The sequence below is a fragment of the Acipenser ruthenus genome, chromosome 7, assembly GCF_902713425.1.
Source record: "Acipenser ruthenus chromosome 7, fAciRut3.2 maternal haplotype, whole genome shotgun sequence".
Taxonomy (NCBI): domain Eukaryota; kingdom Metazoa; phylum Chordata; class Actinopteri; order Acipenseriformes; family Acipenseridae; genus Acipenser; species Acipenser ruthenus.
The window spans coordinates 66,772,968-66,799,295 of NC_081195.1; the positions used below are offsets into that span (position 1 = coordinate 66,772,968).

A 26,328-nucleotide genomic window follows, 5' to 3' on the forward strand; every position below is an offset into this window, starting at 1 on the left:
TAACCTGGCACACTGAAGACAGCACCAGCACTCTGAATATGGTCCTTAGTGCATGGCTTCACTCTGAAACAGTAGTACAGCCTTAACTCCACTAATGCAGCTCTGCTGTTGATGCTGTCCTTGAAACCCTGAAGTTCAGATTGGTACCTGCTGTGGTTGGCAGTTGTTCTGGTAAATGTAGTGCAATGCTATGTGGGCAGCAGTGTGGAGTGGTGGTTAGGGCTCTGGACTCTATGTAATGGCATGGCATGCACACTTATGATGCACTGGGCACTGACTTTGACATTTTCAGTTCACAGCACTATCATAATAGTGCAGGCCATATTTATGCCAACTAAAGGGACTGTTTTCACTCATTTATCCCACTGTGCTGCTGTATTTGTACAACACTGTTTTAACAGTGAACCATAACAAAGCCATGTACACACCATTTGCCACACGGCATCCCTATTGCTGTGCAGCTTTAAGCGGGTATCATTACAGTTGTGTTTCTGGATGACGTACATACAGTATGTGAAGAGCCTCCAAGACAGCAGCGGCTCTCAAACTTTACCCTCTTTTTCTTCTTTACTAAATATTGTGAATTGCGCAGTGAGTAAAGGCAGACCTATCCGCCTCATTCAATCGTAGAATCTCCTAGTTCGTATAGCAGTCAATAAATTCAATGTGTGCTTGAACATTAAAACTGCAGACAGATCTGTAGATCACACCAGGTTCTATCATTTTCTACAGGTAAAACTGATGACACATTTGTTTAGTTTTATTTAGATGTGCATACTATTTGTATAGGATATTTTTTATAAGGGTTTGTTCTTTCCTCAGTTGGTATTTTGCTGGGGGCTCCTGTTCAAGACCACATCTGAAAACGTCTTCAATAAAGGTATCAGCAGAGGTATTAGTACTGGTGTACTAATATGACATGTAGTACAGACTCAGCACTTACATTCCCCAGAGCAATATAATCACAGATTATAAAATTCAAGAAGGCAGAATCAAGCCTGTACCACTTAACTATGAGAGTCACGGTGCAGTATGGTGATGCGTTTGTTTGAAGAAACCACGTGGCTCAGTGACGCCGCTTCAGAACAACAACAGTTTAGGAAGACGGATTAGCAGCGAGTCTTTAGTGCGCCTGCGCCGCGTGTCGAGGGACGCCATGGGCTTTGCTAAGGAAACACACAACACAGCGGTTGGACGCTTATCAACAGACAGCTTCTGCACAGACAAAAAAAATCCTGCAGATTTCTACAGTTGTGTTGCATGAAAATGCCAGTCCGGTTTAAGGTAAGCGTTGGTTTGCTTATTTCACGTAACTGATCTAGACCCACTAGGTTACTTTTCATTTGCTGTAACAAACAGAAGTCCCTGCACTTAATACGTCACCGCTAGTTTGTATTATTATTATTATTATTATTTTTTTTAAAGCGATAGTTGATTTCATTTTGCACATAGGAGTTTCCGAGAGGTTAACTAAGGTACTCTGTATGTAGCCTGTGTTCAGTCACACGTAGTGTCTGGGAAAACTGCTTTTAAAATATACAAAGTTGATGTTATAACTCCATCTTTTTAAAAAATGTAATTCAAAAAACTGTTTAAAACGTTCCCATTTCTGCATGTAGCGTATCGGTATGCTGTTGCAACAGACGTAAGGCGATGCATCTTGTTACACTGTTGAAATGTGAAGCACGGGCGATTCAGAGAGGCGTTCACAGTGTGTGAAGCGCGTCTGTGCAGGTGACCAAGGCAAGGTGTCCCTGGATGAAGAGAGAAGATGCGACTTGATTGAAATGAAAGCTAGAACTGGTCGCTCTACTTTCAGTGTCTTACAGATGCACACGACATTTTTTTTTACCCCAATACAAATAAAACATTTTATTATTATTATTTTTTTTAAATTTTTCATAATATAAATATTTTCACAATAACAAACCCAACCGGTGAATTGTATTTTATAACGTCAAAAGAATTTAAAATATTTTTTTACAAGCTTTCATATAAAAGCACCTGTCTGCTGGAGCAGAATGCAAACTTACAGCAGCTGTCTTTGATTTCCTCACTCCAGCAAATCCTGCGTGGCTGGGTGTGAGCTTTGAACTGGCCTCACCTGTTCTTTTGTATGCTGTGGCTGTGCCAATACCAACAGCATCAGCATGAGACAATCCAGGGCAATGGCAGTGACATTTGTGATCATGTGCTTTTCATTCCCCGGTCACCACAGAGATTCAACACAAAAACGCATATTCAGTGTCGGACGCCCCAAGGCTCTTCGTCAGAAGAGAGTGGTGGCTCCAGCTACCATTTATTAATTCTTGGATATTTTAATTGAAACACAATTCAGATAAATAAGACATTAATATCTGACATATCTGGTTGCTGCTGTTTGTTTTTCAGGGTTTAAGTGAATACAAGAAGAACTACAAATGGAAGAGTTCTAGAAGCCCCTCCCCAGAGCACAGAGCCCCCTGGGCAGGACTGCACTCTGACCACCTGGGTAAGCAGCGCTAAAGAAGGGCCACATGTGACCGCTGCTAATCATGCCAAGAGACAGGCAGCCCTATCTAGACTAGGCATTTATATAAGCAATAGAACCCTCATACAAGGGCTTTACCATCTGGTAAGGCCCTTCTTCTGTTAAATGCCCTTGCGAGTGTATTAACATAGCAAGAAGAGCCTTACCAGACTAGAGCGTTTAACATCATGAGAAGATCCTTACCGGACGAGAGCGTTTAACATCATGAGAAGATCCTTACCGGACTAGAGCGTTTAACATCATGAGAAGATCATTACCGGACGAGAGCGTTTAACATCATGAGAAGATCCTTACCGGACGAGAGCGTTTAACATCATGAGAAGATCATTACCGGACGAGAGCGTTTAACATCATGAGAAGATCCTTACCGGACGAGAGCGTTTAACATCATGAGAAGATCCTTACCGGACGAGAGCGTTTAACATCATGAGAAGATCATTACCGGACGAGAGCGTTTAACATCATGAGAAGATCCTTACCGGACGAGAGCGTTTAACATCATGAGAAGATCCTTACCGGACGAGAGCGTTTAACATCATGAGAAGATCCTTACCGGACGAGAGCGTTTAACATCATGAGAAGATCCTTACCGGACGAGAGCGTTTAACATCATGAGAAGATCCTTACCGGACGAGAGCGTTTAACATCATGAGAAGATCCTTACCGGACGAGAGCGTTTAACATCATGAGAAGATCCTTACCGGACGAGAGCGTTTAACATCATGAGAAGATCCTTACCGGACGAGAGCGTTTAACATCATGAGAAGATCATTACCGGACGAGAGCGTTTAACATCATGAGAAGATCCTTACCGGACGAGAGCGTTTAACATCATGAGAAGATCCTTACCGGACGAGAGCGTTTAACATCATGAGAAGATCCTTACCGGACGAGAGCGTTTAACATCATGAGAAGATCCTTACCGGACGAGAGCGTTTAACATCATGAGAAGATCCTTACGGGTCGAGAGCGTTTAACATCATGAGAAGATCCTTACCGGACGAGAGCGTTTAACATCATGAGAAGATCCTTACCGGACGAGAGCGTTTAACATCATGAGAAGATCCTTACCGGACGAGAGCGTTTAACATCATGAGAAGATCCTTACCGGACGAGAGCGTTTAACATCATGAGAAGATCCTTACCGGACGAGGGCATTTAACATCATGAGAAGATCCTTACCGGACGAGAGCGTTGCGTTGTGGGTATTTCCAATCACCTAAATAATATCTCAATACTAAACCAAATCTTCTCCTTACATGGAGCTGTTCTTCAGTTCTGTTACCTTGTGCACAAAAGCGAACAATGTTTGTAAAACAAGTGAATGAATGAAAATCCCAGAAACGGTATCGCTGCAGTGTGGCAGAGTTCAGGGAGAAGGGGCAGAGCAATCAGAATGTACACGTTTGAATTCACACTGCGGACTCACCATGCAGCCACCCAAGAGCTACAGCGTCGGAGGAGCTTACAGGCAAGCCCACAGGCGCCCGGCCAGACCACAGGGGTCGCTGGTGCGCGGTGAGTCAAGGACACCCTGGCCGACCTAACCCTCCCTCCCTCCCTCCCCCGGGCGACGCTCGGCCAATTGTGCGCCGCCCCCTGGGAGCTCCCATCCACGGTCGGCTGTGGAATAGCCTGGACTCGAACTCGCGATGTCTAGACTATAAAGTGCATCCTGCACTCCACGTGGAGTGCCTTTACTGGATGCGCCACTCGGGAGCCGCTTCTGTGTTGATTTTCTTGGCCCCCTAATCTCCACCTACAGAATGCCGGTAACTTAGGTTAATGTATTTGTGTACATTTCTTTATATATATATATATATATATATATATATATATATATATACATATATGAATATACAGTATTTGAAACAGTGATTAAACGTAGTTTCAGAGATAATGTTCAAGGTCTCTTATCAGAGACTGGGGACATCATACATCTCCAATCTCCATGGTCTAATTGTTCGTTTACCTGTCAGTGGCCAGGCAGTGATTTCTACTTCTCCTCGTTGACCATTTTTTGTTTGTTTACATTCCCCTACAGTTTGTTTTAGCTGTAGGGACACAAGCCCATCCTCTTTGAAACATGCTTATAGTTCTGTTATGCTGAGGACTTTTTTGCAATTTAGAATTATTTAATACATTAAAAATGTGCTTAAAAGGTAATAACATTGTTGCGTTAAAGAAATCTCAGTTTGTAAGCCATGCTTTTAGGTGGTGTTGCACTTTCTTGGGCATTTCACTTGGAGAGTGAAACTGTCCCTACCTCTCCAGCACCTTATTTCCTGTCGTTAACCAACCAGCTGCTTTCCCTATTGACTGACATGCTTTCAGCCAGTAACATGCTTTGACCCAGAATACACTGGTGAGGTGAAATGACCTATGAAGGGATGCAGCAACAGACTTCCTGAGAGGACTGCATGGAAACAGAGAACATTATTTAAGCTGGCGATGTACCAGGTATCATGATTTCAAATGAAAGTCCCAGCTTGCTCTACAACATGGATTTATTTATAAACTGCACATCTAAGACCTGTGTAATAGTGGAATGGAATTTATTTACTTATTCTGTTAAGCCCCTTTCACACTGGTACTGCTACCCGGGTCACAATCTCCCGTAGTGTGAAACCACATACCCGGGTTAACCCAGGTCCCAGTGGCCCACCTCAGGATGTGGGTCGACCCGCTTTGACGGCCATTCCTGAGCCAGTGCAATAACAAACAGCCACGCCTGCGTGACGGTTTCACTTCCGTAAGGAACGTTTCTGTTTAGCCATATTTTTGTTGATTGAGATACAGCATGAGCCAAATTGCAGCAGGGATGAAGAAACATTTGCTCTAATTAACATTTGGGCAATGGTTCAATCCAGAGAAACTTGGATAGAAGTGTCCGTAACAAGCTGCTTCCAGGGCATTGATACGTGCATTGTTTACTTGCATCTGTCACCCAGGTCAACCCTGCTTTATCAAAAGCAGTGTGAAATCGAATACCCGACCCGTATGACACTGGGTCCTGACCCAGGTAGAGCATGCTAGTGTGAAATCGCGTACCCGACCCGCATGACACTGGGTCCTGACCCATGTAGAGCATGTCAGTGTGAAAGGAGCTTCAGATTAAACAATTTAAACACTAAACACAACAGATATAGACTGTGACAAAAACACTGACTTAAATACGTTCCTCTGTTCATCACAGGAATAACCAAAGAGCCCAGCTTTATTTCCAAGAAGAGAGTGCCTCACTATCGGCCGCAGATCTCCAGGTCCTTTCAGTGGGTACATGGGGGTGAGACGCCACGGCACTCTGCTCCACGGAGAGAAGCAGCACGCCATCCTGTGAAAACACACGCCCCCGTTACTGAGGACCAGGCAGCCCCTGAAAGAATCCAGACTCCACCAGGCCCCCGGGTCCCCAGACTACCCCGATCCCAATCCGTGGAGCCGAGACCTCGCAGCGCTCCGCACTCGCCCTTAGGAAACGGCAAGAGCATGCCTTCCCTTAACGCAGAGAAGGGCGGGCCGGCTGCCGAGGGTAATGGAGTAAGTACAGTATCGTCAATCTTATCATCTCCAAAGCTGCAGTTAAGCTTCTTTAATCCCTCTGATGCTGTGCATTCAAATACTACCTGTCAGAGCAACAGTGGCACTCAGGAGACATCAAAACACAGATACACAGAGTAAAACGCAGTCACTCATTAATGGCATATTGGTTGAATGTTAATGCTGGTTTCTTTAGATTTGAAGATCGGAGATTAGCGCTGTGTGTCTTCTGACAATGAGCTCTTCCACAGTTTAATATTGCAGAGATGGTTATTGGGGTACTTCTTGAACTTTCTAATGTCAAAGAAATGAATTACCGGGTAGAGACTACAGACTGTGTAGTTGAGCATTTACCTATCGGAGACACTTTGCTTAAAGGTTCTCTGTCGATCATTGTGCAGCTGAAGTTATTGTGTATGTATACCCGCATTCTAACTAATGTATTGTTGTTTAGTTTCACTTTCTATCATTTTCTGTTTGTCACATTTTAAAACACTGAATTGTAAAGATCCTATATGACCACAATAAAGGTCTCACATCATGTCTAATCTACAAGTACATTTCACACTTGGAAATTAGACGTGTTTCTTGTGCAATGAAACACAGTCTAATAAATGACTGTAATTTAGGGCCCATTGAGCCCTTTTGCTGTTGAGTTTATTTTTCCTTTCAAACATGCTATCTAGTATACACTAAAGAAATCTCCTGTTTGCCAGCCTTGCTTGCACTTCAGTGGTAACTTCACCTGGGCAGTGAAACTGTCCAAACGCTGTCTGACATGTTATTCCATCACTGCTGTCCTGCAGGTTAACAGGGTCCTGCAGAAGAAGGCTGGGCTGAAGACAGACATGCGCCGGAGCGTTGTCCGAAGCTCGGAGTACCAGAGACAGTTCATGTGGAAGAGTCCATCGGAAAACTCTCCGTTACTGGCAGCAGAGCAGGTACACACAGGCCTGTAAAATACATTCACTGCAGTGCAGAGGAACACAACAAAGTCATGTCATCTCTTAATGTTTTTTCTGATGCTAAATGACATAATGTCATGCTAAAGTTGTTTAAAAACAGCACTCACATTTAAAAAAAAAAGACTGCAAAGTAGGACCAATCTTCAACATACAGTATCTTCATGACTCATTTGAAGTTCAGTTAATAACGGCACTGCAATCTATTAAAAATGATATAAGATGAGCCTCCCTTGTGACCAGAAGATGGTGCTAAAGAGTTATGTAAATTCCATGTGTTTGCAAGTTCCCTATTTGAAAACTATATACAGTAAATATCTTTGTTTACTCCGGTCATTTTTAAATTGAAGGTTGTCATCAAACAAGACTATTGAAAAGTTAAGTAACGTAGGATTCTTTATTCATGGAAACATCGTGACGCCCGGACGGCTGCCGAATTACAAAAACAAAAAAGCAGCACAACTAACATACTGTATGACCAAAGCAACTTACTTTATAGATTAGGTAAAGTCAAGAGCAGGTAATTCATAGTATAACAAGTATGCACATGTTTTTTTATGAAATCTGTGGTTCCTTGATTTGCCCCTACAGCATTTGTTGAGTCATCTTTAAATATGAATCTGAGTAACAGGATATGAGAGGTGTAAGATAATATCTTAACTAGCGTGTTCACCATCATCAAAAAATGCTTTTCAAACGTTCTTCCCATTGCTTCCATTTTCATACCAGTTGGTTTACAACAGAAATAAGGAGGTTCCTCCGTTCAAGTCGGGCAGCTTTGTGCGTGAGAGCGAGTACCAGAGGAGCTTCAAGAGCTCTCCTCCCCCCAAAGGGCTGAAACTGCGCAAGGACCTGGAGGAGCAAGAGGCAGAAAACATCTCGCCAGTCAGCAACTCAAAGGTGTCCTTCAAGATACATACATGAGACTCCAAGCTGTTGATGCTCCCCCCACACCTCTGCTTGACTTACTCTCTCAGCTTTGAGAAGGCTGCGATATGATATGGATCACAACACGTGATGGTCCTGATCAGCTACTTGTATGATGCATGATAAGATGAAATGGTCATGCCAATGATAAATCGTTTTATTAAAAGGCAATAATTAAATGAGATAGGGAGAGTATGTATCCATAGCACTATAAAATACATTTATTCTTCATTCAAGAAGTGACAGTGAGCTCTGATTCATCGATGCACGAGGACTTATGACAGCCCTACGAGCTATTGGGTTATGTAAACAATGCAGACTAAATAAGCTGTGATCCAGTCTGGCTGACATCATGTGAATGTCGTTCTGATACACATCTACTTGTGGCTGTATCTCACAAACCGTTTTAAAAAGTATAAATATACCCCGGTACTGATTCACTGTACGATCGCTAATCATTTCTCTAGTTAGTTTGAATATCTAGTTTCAACTACAGGGCCTTCTCTCCATCGTGGCAATGAGCCAGTCTGTGGTTTCTTTTAGTATTTCTAAGTGTAGCACTACTGGGCGTTTTATAGCTATGAAATACTAAATAAACTAACATTTGAAAACATTGCAAAAGACTTTTAGTCTAAATGTTTTTCATTTGAGTTTTATTATTTCGAAATGTAGCTCTATTGATTGTTTGTTTAATAATTCTGGTAAAATGACCTGTGGCATAATTTTTATTTCCTTTTTATTCAGAGTGAAAAGAATAAAACATACAGTTCACTCCAGAATGGGCACATAGATAAGGACCCACAGCTGGCTGCAGAGAAGCCGGTTTTGAAGCAGCATTACAGTGAGGACCCAAAGCCGGCTGCAGAGAAGCCAGTTGTGAAGCAGTGTAACAGTGAGGACGCAAAGCTGGCTGCAGAGAAGCTGGTTCTGAAGCAGCAGAATCCACAAAGGCTGTTTTTCCCTCACAGAGGCTATGGGTGAGCAGTGCCTTTTATATATACCTGAGGTCTGACTGCAGGTCTGTGTTGAGTCAATGGAAATGTGTGTGGAATAAAGAACCTAATTATTTTGTGTAACCTTAAAGGAAAATGAAGTCGGAATACAATTCAAACTTCCGGTCTCCTGTGAAGTACAGCTATAAAGATGGAGCCTGGATAAAAGGGCTTGTCTCTTCAGATGAGGTGTGTTCATCTATTTCATTTAGTGCAGGTTTGTGTCCCGTCCCGTCCCGTCCCATCCCGTCCTGTTCCCCCGCCGCCACAAAAAAACAAAACGCACCTGCAACTTGCTTTTAAATGCAACATGGCTTGTTTTGAAGCAGATGCAAAAGTATAGGTACATTTTTACAAAGGAATTCATTCATTTCAAAGAGCGTGTTGTTGCTTCATGTCATTGTTGTGTTTATTTTTTATTTGTTACATTTCTCTTGTTTTGTGGTGTATACGCGCATTCTAAGCAGTTCTGAGTTCTGTTGCACCCACATTAACTTACAGTGTTTTCTCTGCCTTTACCCGGCTTTGAACTTTATCAGTACAAACCTAGCCGGAAACTACTCAGATCAGGCATTGAACTGCTCCTTCCTGCAGCTATGTGCTTGCAAGTTTTATTCTGTTAATATTTTACATCTCTTAGAACAGACGTGTGGGGTTTACTAGTGGCTGGATTGAATTAATTTACAGTACAGAAGAGCGCTTCTCTCCTTTTCTAATGCTGGTGATGTACTGTATAGGGCTCAACTTCTCCCCTCCTGCACCTCAAGTGCCTCCTGTAGACTGGGAAATCAAGGCAGTTATCCAGCAGGGTTCAGCAGGATTCAGCCCTTTGTCTTGCAGTGCAGTGCTCAGGTGTCTATATGAGCAGAATACTGGAATAATCAAAGCAGTAAAAATGCTGTTGAAGTTACGTGTGCTTTACCCTTCCTCTTTGCAGGATTCACAAAGCCACCTCGCTTACATGTGGTACAATGAGGTAATAGGCTGTCTGGTGTTATTTGCCTGTGCTTTGTGTCTTTGTGCTTTTTGGTGAAATAAAAAAAAAAACTCCCACTAGTGCATACTGCATACTGTGTACCTTTGTTTGCAGCAACCAGCATGTCCCAGTGTCTTGAAGTTGTGTCAGGCACTGAAAGACCTAACGCTGCTGCTCCATGCTCTTTGCAGTACTTTTTGTATGGCTTTTAATGTCTAGGTAGAGTGAACACGCTTTCGACTGCATACCTGCTTCACTGTTTAGTTGGGAGAATAAGAAATGCATGTCAGTAAACTGTGTATGAAGGGGAGGCCTGCTCTGGATTTAAACTGCAAGTATTAAACTGCAAGCCGGTCAGCATTGCTTGCTTTTAAATATATAAATGCATTCTGTGTATAATTACTGTATGTGTGTACAAGTATAATTCCAGTGTATTTGTTTTTTAGTCGTGTTTTTGTGTTCTATTTCAAAACCCTTGAATTTGTTCTTGTATTTATGTGGGTGTATTGGCCCTGTTGATCCCATGCCTGTTTTGACAGGTGAAGGAGCTGAAGGAGATGGCAGAGGCTTACAAGAAGAGAGCCCAGGGAACCCACTTCTCTCGAGAGCACCTGAACCAGATTCTTTCAGAGAAGAACCGATTCTGGGAGGTGTCTTCCTCCTCGACCCTGGAGGAGTCTGCCAGCGATGACATCAGAGCCCTGGACCTGGTCAGGTATGGGCATCTCCATCACTGCAAACTCTGAGGTTAACAGTGCAGCAGGATGCATGGTCCTTACCTGATTCAGAGCACAAGTCAAGTCTGTAAAACTGAAAGTTCTTTAGAAAGATGTATAAAAGTTGTTCATCCTCATGCATTTTGAATTCAGCAGTGTTTTGGGTTTTTGTTTAGAACAAGGGTTTTGAAGAGAAGCCCCAGCCCAGCAAGGTCTGGTTCTTGCTCTCCTGTGCAGAGTGACACTTCTGCCAGGAAGTCTCCAAGCGACGACACAGAGAAAGCCAGCCTGCACAGCGGAGCCACCCTTCCAGTGAGGAGGAGACTGGCCTGGGACGACAAGGAGAATGAACACGAGGAGCAGGAAACCCTGCAGAGAAGCGAGGGAGAGCAGGCCCAGGAAGAAAAGGAAGACGAGCAGGAGAAAGAGTAAGCACTGACATGCTGGATCAGTTATATAGTAAACTTAACCCTGAATTAAGAAATGCGCACAGCTTAGGCACAAGTGTAAAGCGCTAAGCATCATAGTATTCCAATGCCAGCGGAGCACCATGCACATGTAGAGAGCTGTGCTTTTTAGTGTTGCATCTTCCAAGATACTTCCAAGTTAAGAAAATTTATTAGAAATGGAAAGTTCAGCTAAACCATGAATAGTTGTTTAGTTCAGTTTATGGTAGCAAAACTAGTAAAACTTTAATTTACTATATATACTTAAATTTACTGTATGTAGTGTTAAGGAATGCAGCGCATTTCCTTTCTTCTAAGTATTGGACCATTTTTTTTTTTTTTTTTAAGGCAACACTAATTTAATTGGTCCCTGCATTAGCCAATTGGAATGCAAGTTTCATTCTAAGGGTCTCCTAATCACGTTGTAACCCTATATAAAGCAGATGGTTTGAGTGTGAACTTCTGGTTCTTTTTTGTTTTTTCAGAGGCAGAGTTGTAGGACAAAAGTCATCTGCCAAGTCTGTCTCCGACATCACCCCTGTGTCTTCAAAACTCAGCAATGAAGATGAAGGGAGACTCCCCACCCCCGAGATGAAGAATCAGGGAGGAGCCCCGAGAACTCACCATGATCTCACCACGCCAACAGTCGGTAACGAGTCTCTTCATTCTGATGAGCCATGAAATGAGAGAGTCTCTGCTACAATAGTTTGTCTTGCAGTACTGGAGAGATCTATGCTAGCAGTAACACACAGAAACATCCTTTAGTTTAAACATTTAATCATGAGGTACGTGGCAACAGTAAAAACAATCTTTACATAAAACAATAAAAAGACCAAGGACAAACCTGGTGTTTATTGTGTTTAAAAAGAATTGTGCTCTCCTGGCATACAGAGGCAGGAACAGTAAGTAGTGCTGTACATGTTAGAGGTCCTGGGTTGCTTTGCAGTGGTCCTGCTCATTGTTGTACACTTTTAAGAAATACAGTACTGTGCAAAAGTTTTAGGCAGGTGTGAAAAAATGCTGTAAAGTAAGAATGCTTTCAAAAATAGACATGTTAATAGATTATATTTATCAATTAACTAAATGCAAAGTGAGTGAACAGAAGAAAAATCTAAATCAAATCCATATTTGGTGTGACCACCCTTTACCTTCAAAACAGCATCAATTCTTCTAGGTACACTTGCACAAAGTCAGGGATTTTTTAGACATATAGTCAGGGGTATGATTAAACAATTATACCAAACAGGTGCTAATGATCATCAATTCAATATGTAGGTTGAAACACAATCATTAACTGAAACAGAAACAGCTGTGTAGGAGGAATAAAACTGGGTGAGGAACAGCCAAACTCAGCTAACAAGGTGAGGTTGCTGAAGACAGTTTACTGTCAAAAGTCATACACCATGGCAAGACTGAGCACAGCAACAAGGCACAAGGTATTTATACTGCATCAGCAAGGTCTCTCCCAGGCAGAAATTTCAAGGCAGACAGGGATTTCCAGATGTGCTGTCCAAGCTCTTTTGAAGAAGCACAAAGAAACGGGCAACGTTGAGGACCGTAGACGCAGTGGTCAGCCAAGGAAACTTACTGCAGCGGATGAAAGACACATCATGCTTACTTCCCTTCACAATCGGAAGATGTCCAGCAGTGCCATCAGCTCAGAATTGGCAGAAAACAATGGGACCCTGGTACACCCGTCTACTGTCCGGAGAAGTCTGGTCAGAAGTGGCCTTCATGGAAGACTTGCGGCCAAAAAGCCATACCTCTGACATGGAAACAAGGCCAAGCGACTCAACTATGCACGAAAACACAGGAACTGGGGTGCAGAAAAATGGCAGCAGGTGCTCTGGACTGATGAGTCAAAATTTGAAATATTTGGCTGTAGCAGAAGGCAGTTTGTTCGCCGAAGGGCTCGGGAGCGGTACACGAATGAGTGTCTGCAGGTTCCTTGCAAGTTTGGGGCTGCATTTCTGCAAATGGAGTTGGGGATTTGGTCAGAATTAATGGTCTCCTCAATGCTGAGAAGTACAGGCAGATACTTATCCATCATGCAATACCATCAGGGAGGCATCTGATTGGCCCCAGAGAGAGAAGCAACTGAGGCTGCCTAAATCCAGAGAAGAACTGTGGTTAGTTCTCCAAGATGTTTGGGCCAACCTACCTGTCGAGTTCCTTCAAAAACTGTGTGCAAGTGTACCTAGAAGAATTGATGCTGTTTTGAAGGCAAAGGGTGGTCACACCAAATATTGATTTGATGTAGATTTTTCTTCTGTTCACTCACTTTGCACTTTGTTAATTGATAAATATAAACTATTAACATGTCTATTTTTGAAAGCATTCTTACTTTACAGCATTTTTTCACACCTGCCTAAAACTTTTGCACAGTACTGTACATGTATTTGTTAACGTCTGTTCATTTAGAGGCAGTCGTGGAAGAAATGTGTTTATTATTGTATACAGTGTGGTTGTGACAGAGAGTCGCAATCCACGCTCCCTGTTCCAATGCCCTGTCTGATGTCTCCAACACAGAACCTCCTGTATGTTAATAGTTAGTTCATTGCGATGGGTATGCCACTGATTCTTCCTCTGCTTTCCACAAGGTGGTGCTCTTTTAGTTTCACCACCAAAACTGAAGCCTTCACCTAAACTGGACCTACAGCCAGAACCCCCCCTTGGAAAACGTTATTCCCCCCACAAGTACCTTCCCAGAGAGTCTGCAGAGAGGACGTCGACGAAGGTGAGGGAATGAACGCTCATCAAAGCTGTAGGATAAAAAGGAGTTTCAAAAGCAGAACTGCATTGAAATGAAGCCCAGTGTACAAAAGGTGTTTTTCTCTCTCATGCTCTACAAGTTTTGTATCTGTGTCTTGAAGTGCTTTTGATTGTATGGTTAAGGAAGGCCTTTGGAACTGCTTGCCAAAATTTGATGAAAAATAAAATGGACTGTACTATAGTGATTGGCTGAGGCATTGAAGCTTATCCTGGGAACTCATTTGTGAATATGACAAAAACGATACTGGGGTGTTTGTAGTGTAATATAGTCAACGTGCTGTGGGTGCGGGTGGAACTTTATAGATATTGATGCCATTTAGGATCCTGGCAGAAAACAAAAAAAAATGTCCATGATCTTTTGTGAAGTGATTTGAATCTGTGCTTTCCAGGTTGATGTAGATGGCCAGTCACGGTCGTCCATCGCAGCAGGGTTGAAAACCAGCGACCCTCTCCCCCTGAGAGAGGACAGCAGACTGGCCGACTCCCCTCCGGCAGCTTTGAGAACTCCCTCCAAGTCTTCAAACAGCACTGCCCCCCCAAACACAGGCCCTGCCTCCCTCTCCCCTCACAGGGAGGCTGTGAGCCGAATCCAGGGGTCTTTGAGGGACCCAGAGTTCCAGCACAATGGTAGGTCAAACAGTACAGCACAATGAACAGTGGACCAAAAGCAGACCACAGAGATAAAACTGAGAAATAAAAGTGCAATATACATGGATACTTTCCAGTAAACAGCTGCTCAATACAGAGCCCGCTCTGGTGATCGCCAGCATCTCAATGCAGCTAAGCTAATTGAGTTGTAAAAAATAAAAAGGGTAGGGAAAAAAGTTTAGATATTGCAGTAGCAGTAGTTAAATAATAATTAAACTACTTGTGATTTAATTTTACCTCAATAATGGGGGTGTTAAAGTGATCCCGAAAGGCTCTGTACAGTATAAAACAGTATTGTTATCATATTTGTACCACAGCATTGGTGCTGCTGTTCAAACTACAGGACACACCCCATGCGACTGGCCGCTACCACTGTCACCATCTCACACTGATTAACCTGCCTTCACTTAGCGGGTCAACGGCAAACCGGGAAATACAAAATGAACCCCGCAGCAGAACGTACAAATAGGGTATTTCATGGGCTCTTTGAACAATGCGACTAGTACCACACCGGCATTCTGTATAAATCTGCATCATTAGTGCGTCCCGACCAGCTCCTAATTCAAATAACTGGTGGGGTACACTCCACAATCCAGAAGCTGTCTATTCTGGAATCGGCATGTCCAAGAGGTCTTCTCTGCCTGAAATCAATGGTAATGTGTCTGTGGAGCACAGCACCAAGTCATGTGCTCTTTCTTTTCCAATCCAGTATGTTTTATAAATACGCAGGGTACGGTACACTCAAATCTTTGTTTACTTAAAGGAGAAAGGAAAAGGAATGCAATCCTTGAATTACATTTTTTACCTGGACTGTACTTCCACTGTAATATAGTTTAAATACTTTGTCATTTATACCTTAGATTTGACTCTACCTCTGTACACCAGCATTTGACAGGTTTTACTTGTTTTCTGAATAATTATTGAAATGAAGCACAATGTGTGTGTGATCCATATTGTGTTAGTGTATACATTACCACTTATTCTATTCAAGCTGTGCTAGTTGATGACCTCCTAAATCAGTCACAGACCAGTGCTTTTGTTATATTAATACCTCAATGCCCTCCAAGCCTGTGTCTGGGTTGTGGAAACGGGTTGTCAAGGTGGCAGGTTTGAGTGTAGTATTTAGGATACGGGGGATTGCTTTGCTTTTGGATGGCATGCCTGCGTCTGGGATCCATGGTGTGACACTAGCGTGGGGATAACATGGGCAATAACAGTGGGTCAAAATCTTTTTCATTTTCTTTCTACCAAGGTAACATTGGAGGCCCAAGATCAGACCTGTTTAGGTTCTCTTCCAATGACTCTGACATCTCCGATAATGGTATTTTATTTATTTATTTATCCCCGTTTTGTATTTGTTTAATTGTTCTGGCACAGGCATAGTTTAATTCTTCCACAGTGAAGACTACTCACACTGTACGGAAAAGATAACTGTAGCCCAGTAAACGAATCAAATGTAATAATACTGTATGTATATGTATGCCCTGTTTTATTTATTTTACAGTTGAACACACTGGAAGTAGTTGTCCTTCGGCAGTGTGTTGGTTACTTGGTGCTGAAAGAGTTAAGCTGGTACAGTACAGTATGTCGTGTCTGTTACTGCAGTGCATACATTCTGGGAAGGCTGCAGATCAGAAACTCCCTGTCAGAACGAGGAGGAGAAGCTCCAGCACTGCTTCCCTGTTATAAAGTCATATAGCTACTTTGCACTGCTGCTGGGGAAAAAAACATTCACCACAGAGTGATTGAGCTTACAAAACCGCTTGACCCTTCATCTTAAATACATATCCCTTCGTTGAGAGGACATTAAAGACAGCAGCTTTTTCACAGGAACACATTGTGACTGACCTCCCTCCCCACTGCAGTATACAAATTTTGATAAATGTACTTTTAGACTCTGGACATGTGTGTTAAATATCAGAATCTTCTTTGTGTAATTACTAGAGCAGGTTAAAGTCACACTGTTTTCTTTCTGTTCCTCTGCTAGATGACAGAATGTCTCAGATATCTGCGAGATCAGCAGCTTCAAGCTCTCTTGCCTCTCTGATCCTTGAACGCGCTCAGAAGAGGAAACACAACTTTTGGGGCAAGAGTTGATGTGCACTCACATATTGCTGATCACATTTTTTAAATTATTGAAATTTATAAGCCAGAGTAATCTTTTGACAAATATGTAAATCCTGATTTTTTTTTGTTTTGTTATTGTTGTTGACTGACAACTTTTGAACTTGGATGCAGATTTAAACCATTTCATATCTTGAATATTTTTAAAGCATTGGTACTGTTTTTTAACAACATGACATTTTATAAAACCAAAAAATATGCACTTTTTAAAATCTTAAAAGTAGAAGAAATATAACCCTTCTCCTGTAACTGGTGCATTTCAAGCATTATGCTATCATGACAGTGTTTTTTATCTTGTAATGTCAGAAATACTCAAGTAAATGAGTAAACGTTTTCACCTCTTATGAAATTGTTTGTTTTTCTTTAGCGGGTGTTTTTTTTGGTTTTTGTTTGTTTGTTTTACTCTATACTGTCATTTAAAATGTCCACTGAGGTATATCAAGGATCTCCAGTTTATCAGAATTGCAAATCATTATCATCTTGTAATATTATTATTTTTAAGGTTGTGATGTTGAATAGTCAATAGCCATGGCCACTGTGTAATGGACCCTAGTGGTGTGGCTCTGGATGGGTGGGGTAAAAAAACATCTGTCTTCTGATCCCCATTTAAAATAGCTGCTGCTTTTCCTGCCCAATCCTCTCCACCTTTCTTTAGTATTTGTGTCTCACTCGTGGTTATTCTAGCTTGCCCAGGTAACAGACCCTACTGCCTTTGATCCCAGAGGTTTCAGGAGGTTGTTTTTCACTCTCTGCTCTGTGCTGTTGGGTCAGGCTGGTAACATTGTATTTGTGTCTCACTCGTGGTTATTCTAGCTTGCCCAGGTAACAGACCCTACAACCTTTGATCCCAGAGGTTTCAGGAGGTTGTTTTTCACTCTCTGCTCTGTGCTTTTGGGTCAGGCTGGTAACATTGTATTTGTGTCTCACTCGTGGTTATTCTAGCTTGCCCAGGTAACAGACCCTACAGCCTTATATCACAGAGGTTTCGGGAGGTTGTTTTTCACTCTGTGCTGTTGGGTCAGGCTGGTAACAGGAGGAGTCTTATTGAAGTTGGCAGCAGCTTTCTCTTTTTGGGTGTTTGGCTCACTATCCTCGACTGACGGTGAGCAATGTTCGGGCATGGAGAGGCCAAATCATTTTCATTCAGTTACCAAAGGGTATTTACAAAATTGATTTATTGGCTACAAATATAACCTCTTAATTTCAAATGTATACAATTATTCCTGTTACTATATTGAAAGGAATTTTTTAAATGTATGTATTCTTTTTTTAAAAGGAAACAAGAACATTAAATGATATAGAATACATATCGGAGTAAAAAGTATAATTATAGTCTGTGGCAGTTAAGTACCTTATTAGCAGATTTTTATTAATTCCGAGTGATGAAGCAGTCTTGCAAGTTGGCAATGAAGTGGTTAATTCTTGAACTATTTCATAGTGTCCTTTAACAGAATATATCAAAGGTTTTCAGAATTACAGTACTGACCTGCCAATCAAATTGATAACTTGTATGTAAGTTAGTCAGTTAGTCTATTAGTGTCAGGTGTCTTTCGATTGAAACCTGTCCAATGTGGGCCTGTATTAGTCATGTCTCGAAGAACCTGGTTAGGTTCTTTTTAGAAGGCTGTGGTTTGGGTATCTGTATTTGCTGACACTCACAAAAGAGTCATATCTTTACAGAAAACCAACAGTGGTTTAAGAAAAGTTTGTCATGCAACAACCCCGGTTTCCTTTGGGGAACCGTAGTCATGCTGTCGATACTCCCCGTGATGCAAACGCTGCACAAGCTCAATGGCGGTTTCAGTGATGTTCCAGAATTTCATGGATTTCCACGATTCAGTATGGATTTCCACGAATATCTTGTATATTGTAATGGACAGAAACTAAATTCAGAGAATATCACTAACTCCTAATGCAATAATGTATTCAAATATTGTATTTTTTTATTTTTTTTAAGAAATTAAACTATGCATTAAAAAGCTTTTTTGACTGTAAAAACTGGAAAGTGTCATTATGCATGACACACTGCTGTTCTTAACCAATCATCATTAACTATTCAGGGCGATATTAAACTATTGGTTCTCTTGCTTGCTATGGCATAATTTAGCAATATTATACAACAGTGGAATTGACTGCCCCACTTAGGGGTTAGGGATAAGGATTCCACATCGGTATATACTATGATTACTGTCACAATGCACAATAAAGCCAAAATCATGAAGGCTTAGACTGTTTTAACCTGCTGCTTGTCACAAGTTTCTTGTCCGCTGGTTCTAAATGAATCCTGTTCAAAGTGTGTTCATTTCTCAAAAAGAAAAGCTGCCTTTCTCTCACTTGTGCAATTGAGTACCAATCAATGACAATGCACTTCTGCACAGAGTGGTTTAAAGGCCATTGGGTAGTGAATTTTCTTTACAGTCAGGGCCGGTGAGTCTATAAACCGATACAAGACATGTTGTGAAACTAGCCACTGATTTATCACTCACAGTACATGTAACCTTTCCCTAGTCCTACTGAATTATCAAGTTTAATAAGAGGTTAAATCTACACATCGCATAGTTCACTGCAGAGATGATGCATTTGTATGAAAACAAACAAAGTGAAAACCAGAAAGTGAAACCAAAATTACATTTTTATCAAATGGATAAAAGACAGATAAGATCAATAAATTGAGTGTTTTTAGTTTGACCACGACAGGTTCTGTATGAAGTCACAATGCCAGATTATTAGTGATTGCTACTCAATCATTTTGTTGACAAGCGCTGATAGTATTGTTTTGCCTAACAGATTTTTCTTTCCATTTAATTAATACCTAAGAACTTAAAAAAAGTTAAAGCCAATTACTCTGAAAATCTGAGTATCTGCACAGCCCTAATGCTCAGCACATGCCAAACTTCTCTTCCCAAGTCTATGTTACTATATAATATAATATAATATATAATAATAGATCAGTGTAAAAAAATCTTTGGGTGTGTGTAACTCTGAAAACTTCTTTGCCGGTATAGAAAACAGGACCAAGCTGTTTATTCACTTGATCCTTCATTCACTATACTCGGCCAGCCTTACAGTTATCGCAGCAATTCCATTTGTGGAGTATTGTTGCCATTACCAGTATTGTTGACGACACTGAATGTACACGGTATTTTTGGTTTATTTTTCATGTATTTACGTTTTTGGTTTTGTATTATTTATCTGGAAGAAAGTACAGTAGTCTCTGCGTATGGGAAGACCTCCTAAGAGAACACTTCGCCTAAGAGAACACCCTTGTGGTGAAACTGATTTTTCCCCATTGTAAATGCTCCGGCTAAAGTAACAGGAACTTCACTTAAAAGAACACCTTCTTGGCACAGATAGCAATTCATTCACAATGGATACAGTACTGTTTGGTAACCTGATAACTCATCTTCATCAAACTTAAATTAAAAGGGTTTATTCAGTCTTTTCAAAAGCGACTTGTCATCGAGAGAGTGTCTTGAGGGACACGGATTGGTTTATTCAATCATTCCAGAACCGCCGTCATATCATTGCCTCGTTTTGTATTCTGATTTCCACGAGTGCACCTCATCGCTACAAAATGGCATGTAAACAAACGGCAAAACGCGCTGCTGTTTCTCTTGCTACAAAAAGTTGTTTGAGCTCTTGAATAAAAACTGAATCAGACACAAGTCGCCAAGTAACTTGTAGAGCTTCATTTTTAACGTGCTCTGTTAATTTATTTTGACAGTTTATTAACGTTAGTTTGTCTTTAATATTAAAGTTTATTAACATACACTTGCCTATTGTTTTTTTCTTATTCAATTAATTTCATATGTTGATGCACATTTGGGTCTGTTTTTCTATTCTATAAAAAAATGCACAAATGACAATATGGAGCGATGAGCTTTGAGAATCTAGTTTTATAAAAGAAAAACACATCCAATAAAGTTACCAAACCATAAATAAACTAATATATTTAATATATAGAAGGCTTAAGTACTGTCATTTATTTGTTTTAGAATTATTTCTTTTTTTGTTACTTTCCGGTAAAAAAAAAAAAAAAAAGTACTTTTAGCGATTTGGAGGAAAAAGCTTTGAAAAATTCCCCATTGAAAATCGTAAATGATCGCATCAGCATTTTCAGCTAGCTGGCTATGAAAGCAGTGTTATGATGATGATTTTAATAGGGGCTGACATTTGGTATTATGTAGATTTTTTTTTTTAATCCACAATAGCTGGGATGATTCTGAAAGTTATGGTGTAGGAAAGAGCAATTTACACTAATGATTGATTTAGAAAACAAAACCAAAATGGAATAATTTCACTTTGGCCTTCTCGCTTCAGCACTCTCTGTGATGTTACATGACCCTGTAGTGACATTGTTTTTCCTTTGTATTTCAAGGTGTTAATTCACCTCATTACCACACTGACCAAGGCAGTGTTTTCACGTATTTCTTTGCTAGGACTTTTAACCCTAGCAGGCAATTGTAGAGTTCATTTTCGGGAACAGGTAACCACTGTGGCTAATGGTGAGCTGGGGAACTCCACCCATTTTAACCAAGGTTTTTAATATACTGTCCAGTAACTTTTGTACAGAATAATTACATAGGTTAACCCCATGTAGTTTTAAAATATGAAATATAATTTGTTTTCAGTCTCTTCCACCCTCAATCAGTTTCTTGGCTGTCACTGTTTCTTTCTTTTTTAACCACTGTTCTATTGACCTGAAAACATGTAGCATTCAGAGTGGGGTTTAATTTTGCATCCTTTCTTGAACCGTAATTTCAGAGAAAAGACGGCCACAGTGACGTCATGACGCTATCAGCAGATCTGGGACATGCGCTTGAGAATATAAATACTGTAAGCTCCCAATTAGCAATCATCATAAGGGAAATCAAAAGCTGAGAGGTAAGGTTGACATTGTTTTATTTCATTATGAATCAGTTATAATTCATTATGAATTATAACTGATTATAACTGAAGGAGGTATTACTGTAGCTAAAGATTTGTCTACCAGTTTCAGGAAAGCTTGATATTAAAGCTTGATATTAACCAAACAGTAAGCCTAATTACCAGCTGTTACCATTGCTAATGTCACATTATTTCAATGTATTGTCCTAACCCTAGCCTGTGTGCTTAATTTATTCATTTAACTTAACATTCTTTTTCATGCCAGTTATAACTCAAGCAAGTTTTCTCTCTCTTTTTTTTTTTTTTTAGGTTATTTCTCATCGTGTCGTAGCTTCACAATTTGAAGATGAAGTGGATCGCACTCTTTGCATTGGTGGTTTGCTGCTATCTGTTGCCCTGTGGACAGGCAAGAAATCTACCCCACAAATCCAAGGAGTCTTCTAATAGTCCGGGTTTGAATAGTCCACTCTTAAGACAACAAATCAATGCACTGGCTAGAGCTGTGAGTATCCTGAGCCATCTTACGACGGTGCCTGTACGATACAATTGAGTGTGGGAAAGAATCATTCCTTTTTGTGTTATTATTATTATTATTATTATTATTATTATTATTATTATTATTAATAGCAGTTGTAGTATTATAAGTTGTATTAATATTACTATCATCATTATTAAAATGACAATTAGAATTAGTATTAGTATTATTACCAATAGAAGTATTATTCGTATTACTATTGTTTTTGCTTTATTTAATTATTATAAGGACTGTAATTATTCTTACTGTTATTTTTACAGGCACAGCAATTTGATAATGGCGCTGACACAACAAGTCTGATAGAAATTCTGCTAAATAAACAAATAAATAAACAAATTCCAGAAAACTACAACAACCAGATGGCGGTATGTATAGAGTCTACTGAACCGCTGAATAACTGTGAGAGATACACTCTTATTGAATAACTGATTTGAAGAGTCGAGACTGTTTATTACATTTACTATTAAATGCACATTTAAAGAAATGGGCGTTACTGTTAATATTTGCATGTATAACACTAGTGCTGTAACAATGCTGGGAGAGGGGGGAGTGGGCTTTTCGGAAAGTAAAGTACCTTTTTTGTTTGTGTTTTTTTAGGCCCAGCACGTTTGCTGCCTATACGTTAACATTCTGAATTTCTACATCACTCATGTGTTAAACACATCAGAAGAACAATACCCACACAAGGAATCTGTGACCCAGGACCTTCACAGGATCAGTGAAGACCATAAGAGCTGTGCTAATGTAAGCATCACCATTCTCACTTTCCATCTGCAGCCTGGACACAAGCTCCACCTGCAGTGCCGTAGCAGCTGGTGGGTTAGAGTCAGGAACGAGGGTGGGCGAGGGTGTAGCAGAGCTTCAGTCTTCATATTGTTAACCACAGGAGGGGCTTATTTACTTTTCTTTACAGTTACAGACACTTTGAAGACACTCTACATAGTTTAACTAAGGGTTTGTCAGCTGAAGCTCTCACTGTATTAGGTTATCTGTTGTGGGGAGATCAGAAAGCTACTGGTAGATTGCACATGCAGATTGATACTACAGCAGTGCCACTGCTGCAAAGATAAGGGAACCTCAGATCAAGATATCAAAGCATGGTCTCTGCCTGTCTGCTAAAATAAATGCCCCAAATGCAGAAGAAAAATAACTTTTTTTTTCTTCTACTCATTTTTTTTTTAGACTCTCAACATTGACAAATTCAAAGAGGATTTCCAAAAGGTAAAAATTGTAGCTTATTTCATGTATGCAATAGAATTCAGTTATCAAATGCAAAACAAAATGCTTTTGGCTTTGCAAAACAGGCTTTTAAATCCACTGTAGAAAGACTATAGTGACCACTCTTACTTGAAAAGGTACATTAACTACATGGACTGTAGTTACAGTGTAGCTACTGTATTAACTACATGAGCTTAGGACACAGTTCTGTGATTGTGAGGATGGGCTGCTATACATTAACAACATGAAATGGGTAGAAGCAACTATTGGGGCCTCCGCATCCCAGACTATAGAAAGTACCTGGGAATGAAGGGTCTCTGTGCTCCACCATGCCTTCAGGAATGACAAACGTGACACACATCAGCTAATGAGCAGGCATCATGCAGTCAGAGCAATGGATTACTGATTGGGAGGAGGACACCTGTGAAATCAGAAGGTGTCAATCGCAATACACAGTAACCAAACACTGAAGCCGTGCAGTGAGGAGGAGAGTTACTCTGGGAGCATTTTGAACATGTAATAATACCGCTGCCACACCCTGTATGCTCCCTATGTATTATCAGCTAGGCGGTCCTTCGAGCTGCTATGTATTTCATTTAAGAAGATGACCTTCTATAGTGGCCTGATCTTCAGCGTGTGACACCTGCTGGTGAAACATTGTATTTCAGTAGGAATCTGTGACGAAGCGCTTTCTAGTTAGTTAACTAAACTGCATATCGTATTTATCGTGGCGCATGCTGCACAATGAAGTCATATAAACTGCTCCCTTGTTATTTTACAACTTGATTATTCACAAATTCGGTTCATTCCATTGTTACAGTAAATTGAACTTTTTAATGTGTTCATCAGATGGCTTTTATTATAGTGTTAATGGTAAATGTGCACTACTGAAAAAACATGTAGACCTCCTTAAAATAAAGATGAACCTGACTACATTTTACAATTGGGGCAAAATAAGAACCTGGTTATACATGTTTTTATATATATTAAACCAATTCTCTAATAAAATGATTCTTAAAAATACTTTAGTGACATAATAAAGTCTAGAATGACATGTCTTCTCCCCAGTAAACTGCTGCCGGGAAGCCTCATATCTGCAGTGCAGTATTACGGCTGTGCATCCAGGTGGTTTTGTCATTTCTTTTTACTCACCTTAACCCTTTTCTTTCTTTCTTTTTTTTTTACAGCTTGGGAAAAGAGGGAACAACAAGGCCATCGGAGAGCTGGATGTATTGTGGGAACACCTCACAAGGTTCTGCAGAAAAAATTAATCAACAAATACAACTTAATTTATTACAAATATTTATTTTTAAAATTATATCAGAAACTATAATATGTACTTTGCAATGACCTAAATATTGATATTGGGTTATACAATTTGATAAGTAACTACTTGCATTTGTGCAATGTAATATTATTATTATTATTATTATTATTATTATTATTATTATTATTATTATTATTATCCAAGGCGACTTACAGGTGTTACAGGGCAGTACAGGGTTACAATGCAAGATTAATATTTAAATACAGTGCAGTTTACAGTAAGTGCAATAATACTAATAGAATACAATATGAACTAGGATGCAACAAGTTATGATTACAACAAGTTATATCTACAGTGACATAGTGGTGCAATAATACATTAGCTGAGGATCCAGTAACGTGGTGCTGAGGTCAGGGAAGTCCAATCCAGATACACTGCAAAATACAGGTCCAGTGTTATTGAGCTGTAGATCTATGGAGTTCCAGACTCACAGTCATGGACATGTGTGCGAAGTACATGGAACAAATATAAGCAAATGGTAACGGCAGTGTAACTGTCTGCAGTGAATGCACCTGTATTTTAAAATGTATCCGACTGTTCCTTATAGAACCTAAACAAAACCAGAGTTCCACGTCTGTAACCCTAATGCTTCCATTGTAACTGTGTATTTAATCTTTTTTTAATGTATTTATTATGTACTCGATTTGTAATTGCTTTTGTACAAGTATGTTTTGTAATACATATTTTAAGTATAAGTCTTTGGTCTGCTAGAATTTGAGATTTTCTTCTACAGAATTTAATGGCACTGTACAGAGATAACCAGATCACATTTTCAGCATTCTAAAGCTTCAAATTTATTGTTTGTAAGCATTTCTTAATAAATACAGTATGTTTACACCACTAAAATATTATTCTGTTTTCTTTTTTTATTTTTGTTAACACAGAAAATAATATTTAAAGGCATATTTAATGTGTATCAGAAATCTTTGAAAACACATTGGTGTAGAAAATATAGCTCCTATATAAAATTTGTAAAACCAAAGTATAAAAGCCTATACATTTTGCAGTATATTAATTGTATACAGTGCAGCATACAAATTATATACAGTCCAGACGGATATTTGGGGGATCTTTAACATTGTATTTGTCATTATTGTAACCTTGCGTGTGTTTCGGGGGGCAGGAGCTAGGGATTCCGTGTGTCTCCTTTTCTGTGGGATGGCAGAAATCGCCTCCTTCTACCTTCGAATCTCCAAAAGATCAGCTCCACCAAGGACAGTTTGTGCTGCTATGAAGACTCAGCTCTCCTTAGGGCCCTTTATCAGCCATGGAAACATATATCCACTCCTTTTTCCCTGACAAAGAAAGAGTTAAAGAAAAGATTTAAAACTAAAGTACAAAACTATGATTGAGATGCTGCTGTGCTGCTGTTGTATGGGCAGTGTATTCTGCAATCATGTAAAGAGATAGAGTCTCAAATTACTATTATTTTTTTTTTTAACAATTAAAATATAAAAACTGACATAATCCAAAAACCCTTGTATTACAGAGTCTGCCTCACTTCGTGACTTTGGACATTTCTGCATTTTTTCAAAAACACAGACTCTGAGGAAACTGTTTCTCTCTCAGTCAAACTCCCTGATGCATATCCATGTCCCATTCCTTTCCCCTGAGTTCTGAGCTGAGTATGTTTTAATGAATACATTTACTGTGTATGTCTTCATAAGCACACTGATATATACTATTCACCACACAAAACAAAAACCTGCATCAATGGACAGGTAAAAA

At 40.1% G+C, this 26,328-nt stretch overlaps 1 protein-coding gene across 4 annotated transcripts; it reads left to right on the plus strand.

The window, feature by feature from the left end:
* Positions 1 to 1,084: 1,084 nt before the first annotated feature.
* mdm1 (Mdm1 nuclear protein) lies at positions 1,085 to 25,450 on the plus strand. 4 transcript variants are annotated; one of them, XM_034921839.2, is made up of 20 exons: positions 1,085 to 1,284; positions 2,392 to 2,491; positions 5,727 to 6,070; positions 6,877 to 7,011; positions 7,762 to 7,932; positions 8,704 to 8,936; positions 9,044 to 9,140; positions 9,889 to 9,927; positions 10,467 to 10,642; positions 10,820 to 11,071; positions 11,575 to 11,738; positions 13,690 to 13,826; positions 14,251 to 14,488; positions 15,762 to 15,830; positions 16,497 to 21,517; positions 21,830 to 22,022; positions 22,316 to 22,420; positions 22,653 to 22,799; positions 23,238 to 23,276; positions 24,461 to 25,450. In XM_034921839.2, exons 1-15 carry the CDS (start codon positions 1,261 to 1,263, stop codon positions 16,604 to 16,606), a joined length of 2,289 nt encoding a protein of 762 aa, XP_034777730.1. In that variant the 5' UTR covers positions 1,085 to 1,260; the 3' UTR covers positions 16,607 to 21,517; positions 21,830 to 22,022; positions 22,316 to 22,420; positions 22,653 to 22,799; positions 23,238 to 23,276; positions 24,461 to 25,450. The 4 variants fall into 4 exon arrangements, with proteins under 4 accessions (XP_034777730.1, XP_034777732.1, XP_034777731.1 ...); XM_034921840.2 differs by lacking the exon at positions 9,889 to 9,927 and having other exon boundaries at positions 1,086 to 1,284; XM_034921841.2 differs by lacking the exons at positions 14,251 to 14,488; positions 21,830 to 22,022; positions 22,316 to 22,420; ... (1 more) ...; positions 23,238 to 23,276; positions 24,461 to 25,450 and having other exon boundaries at positions 16,497 to 16,595.
* The last annotated feature ends 878 nt before the right edge of the window (positions 25,451 to 26,328 follow it).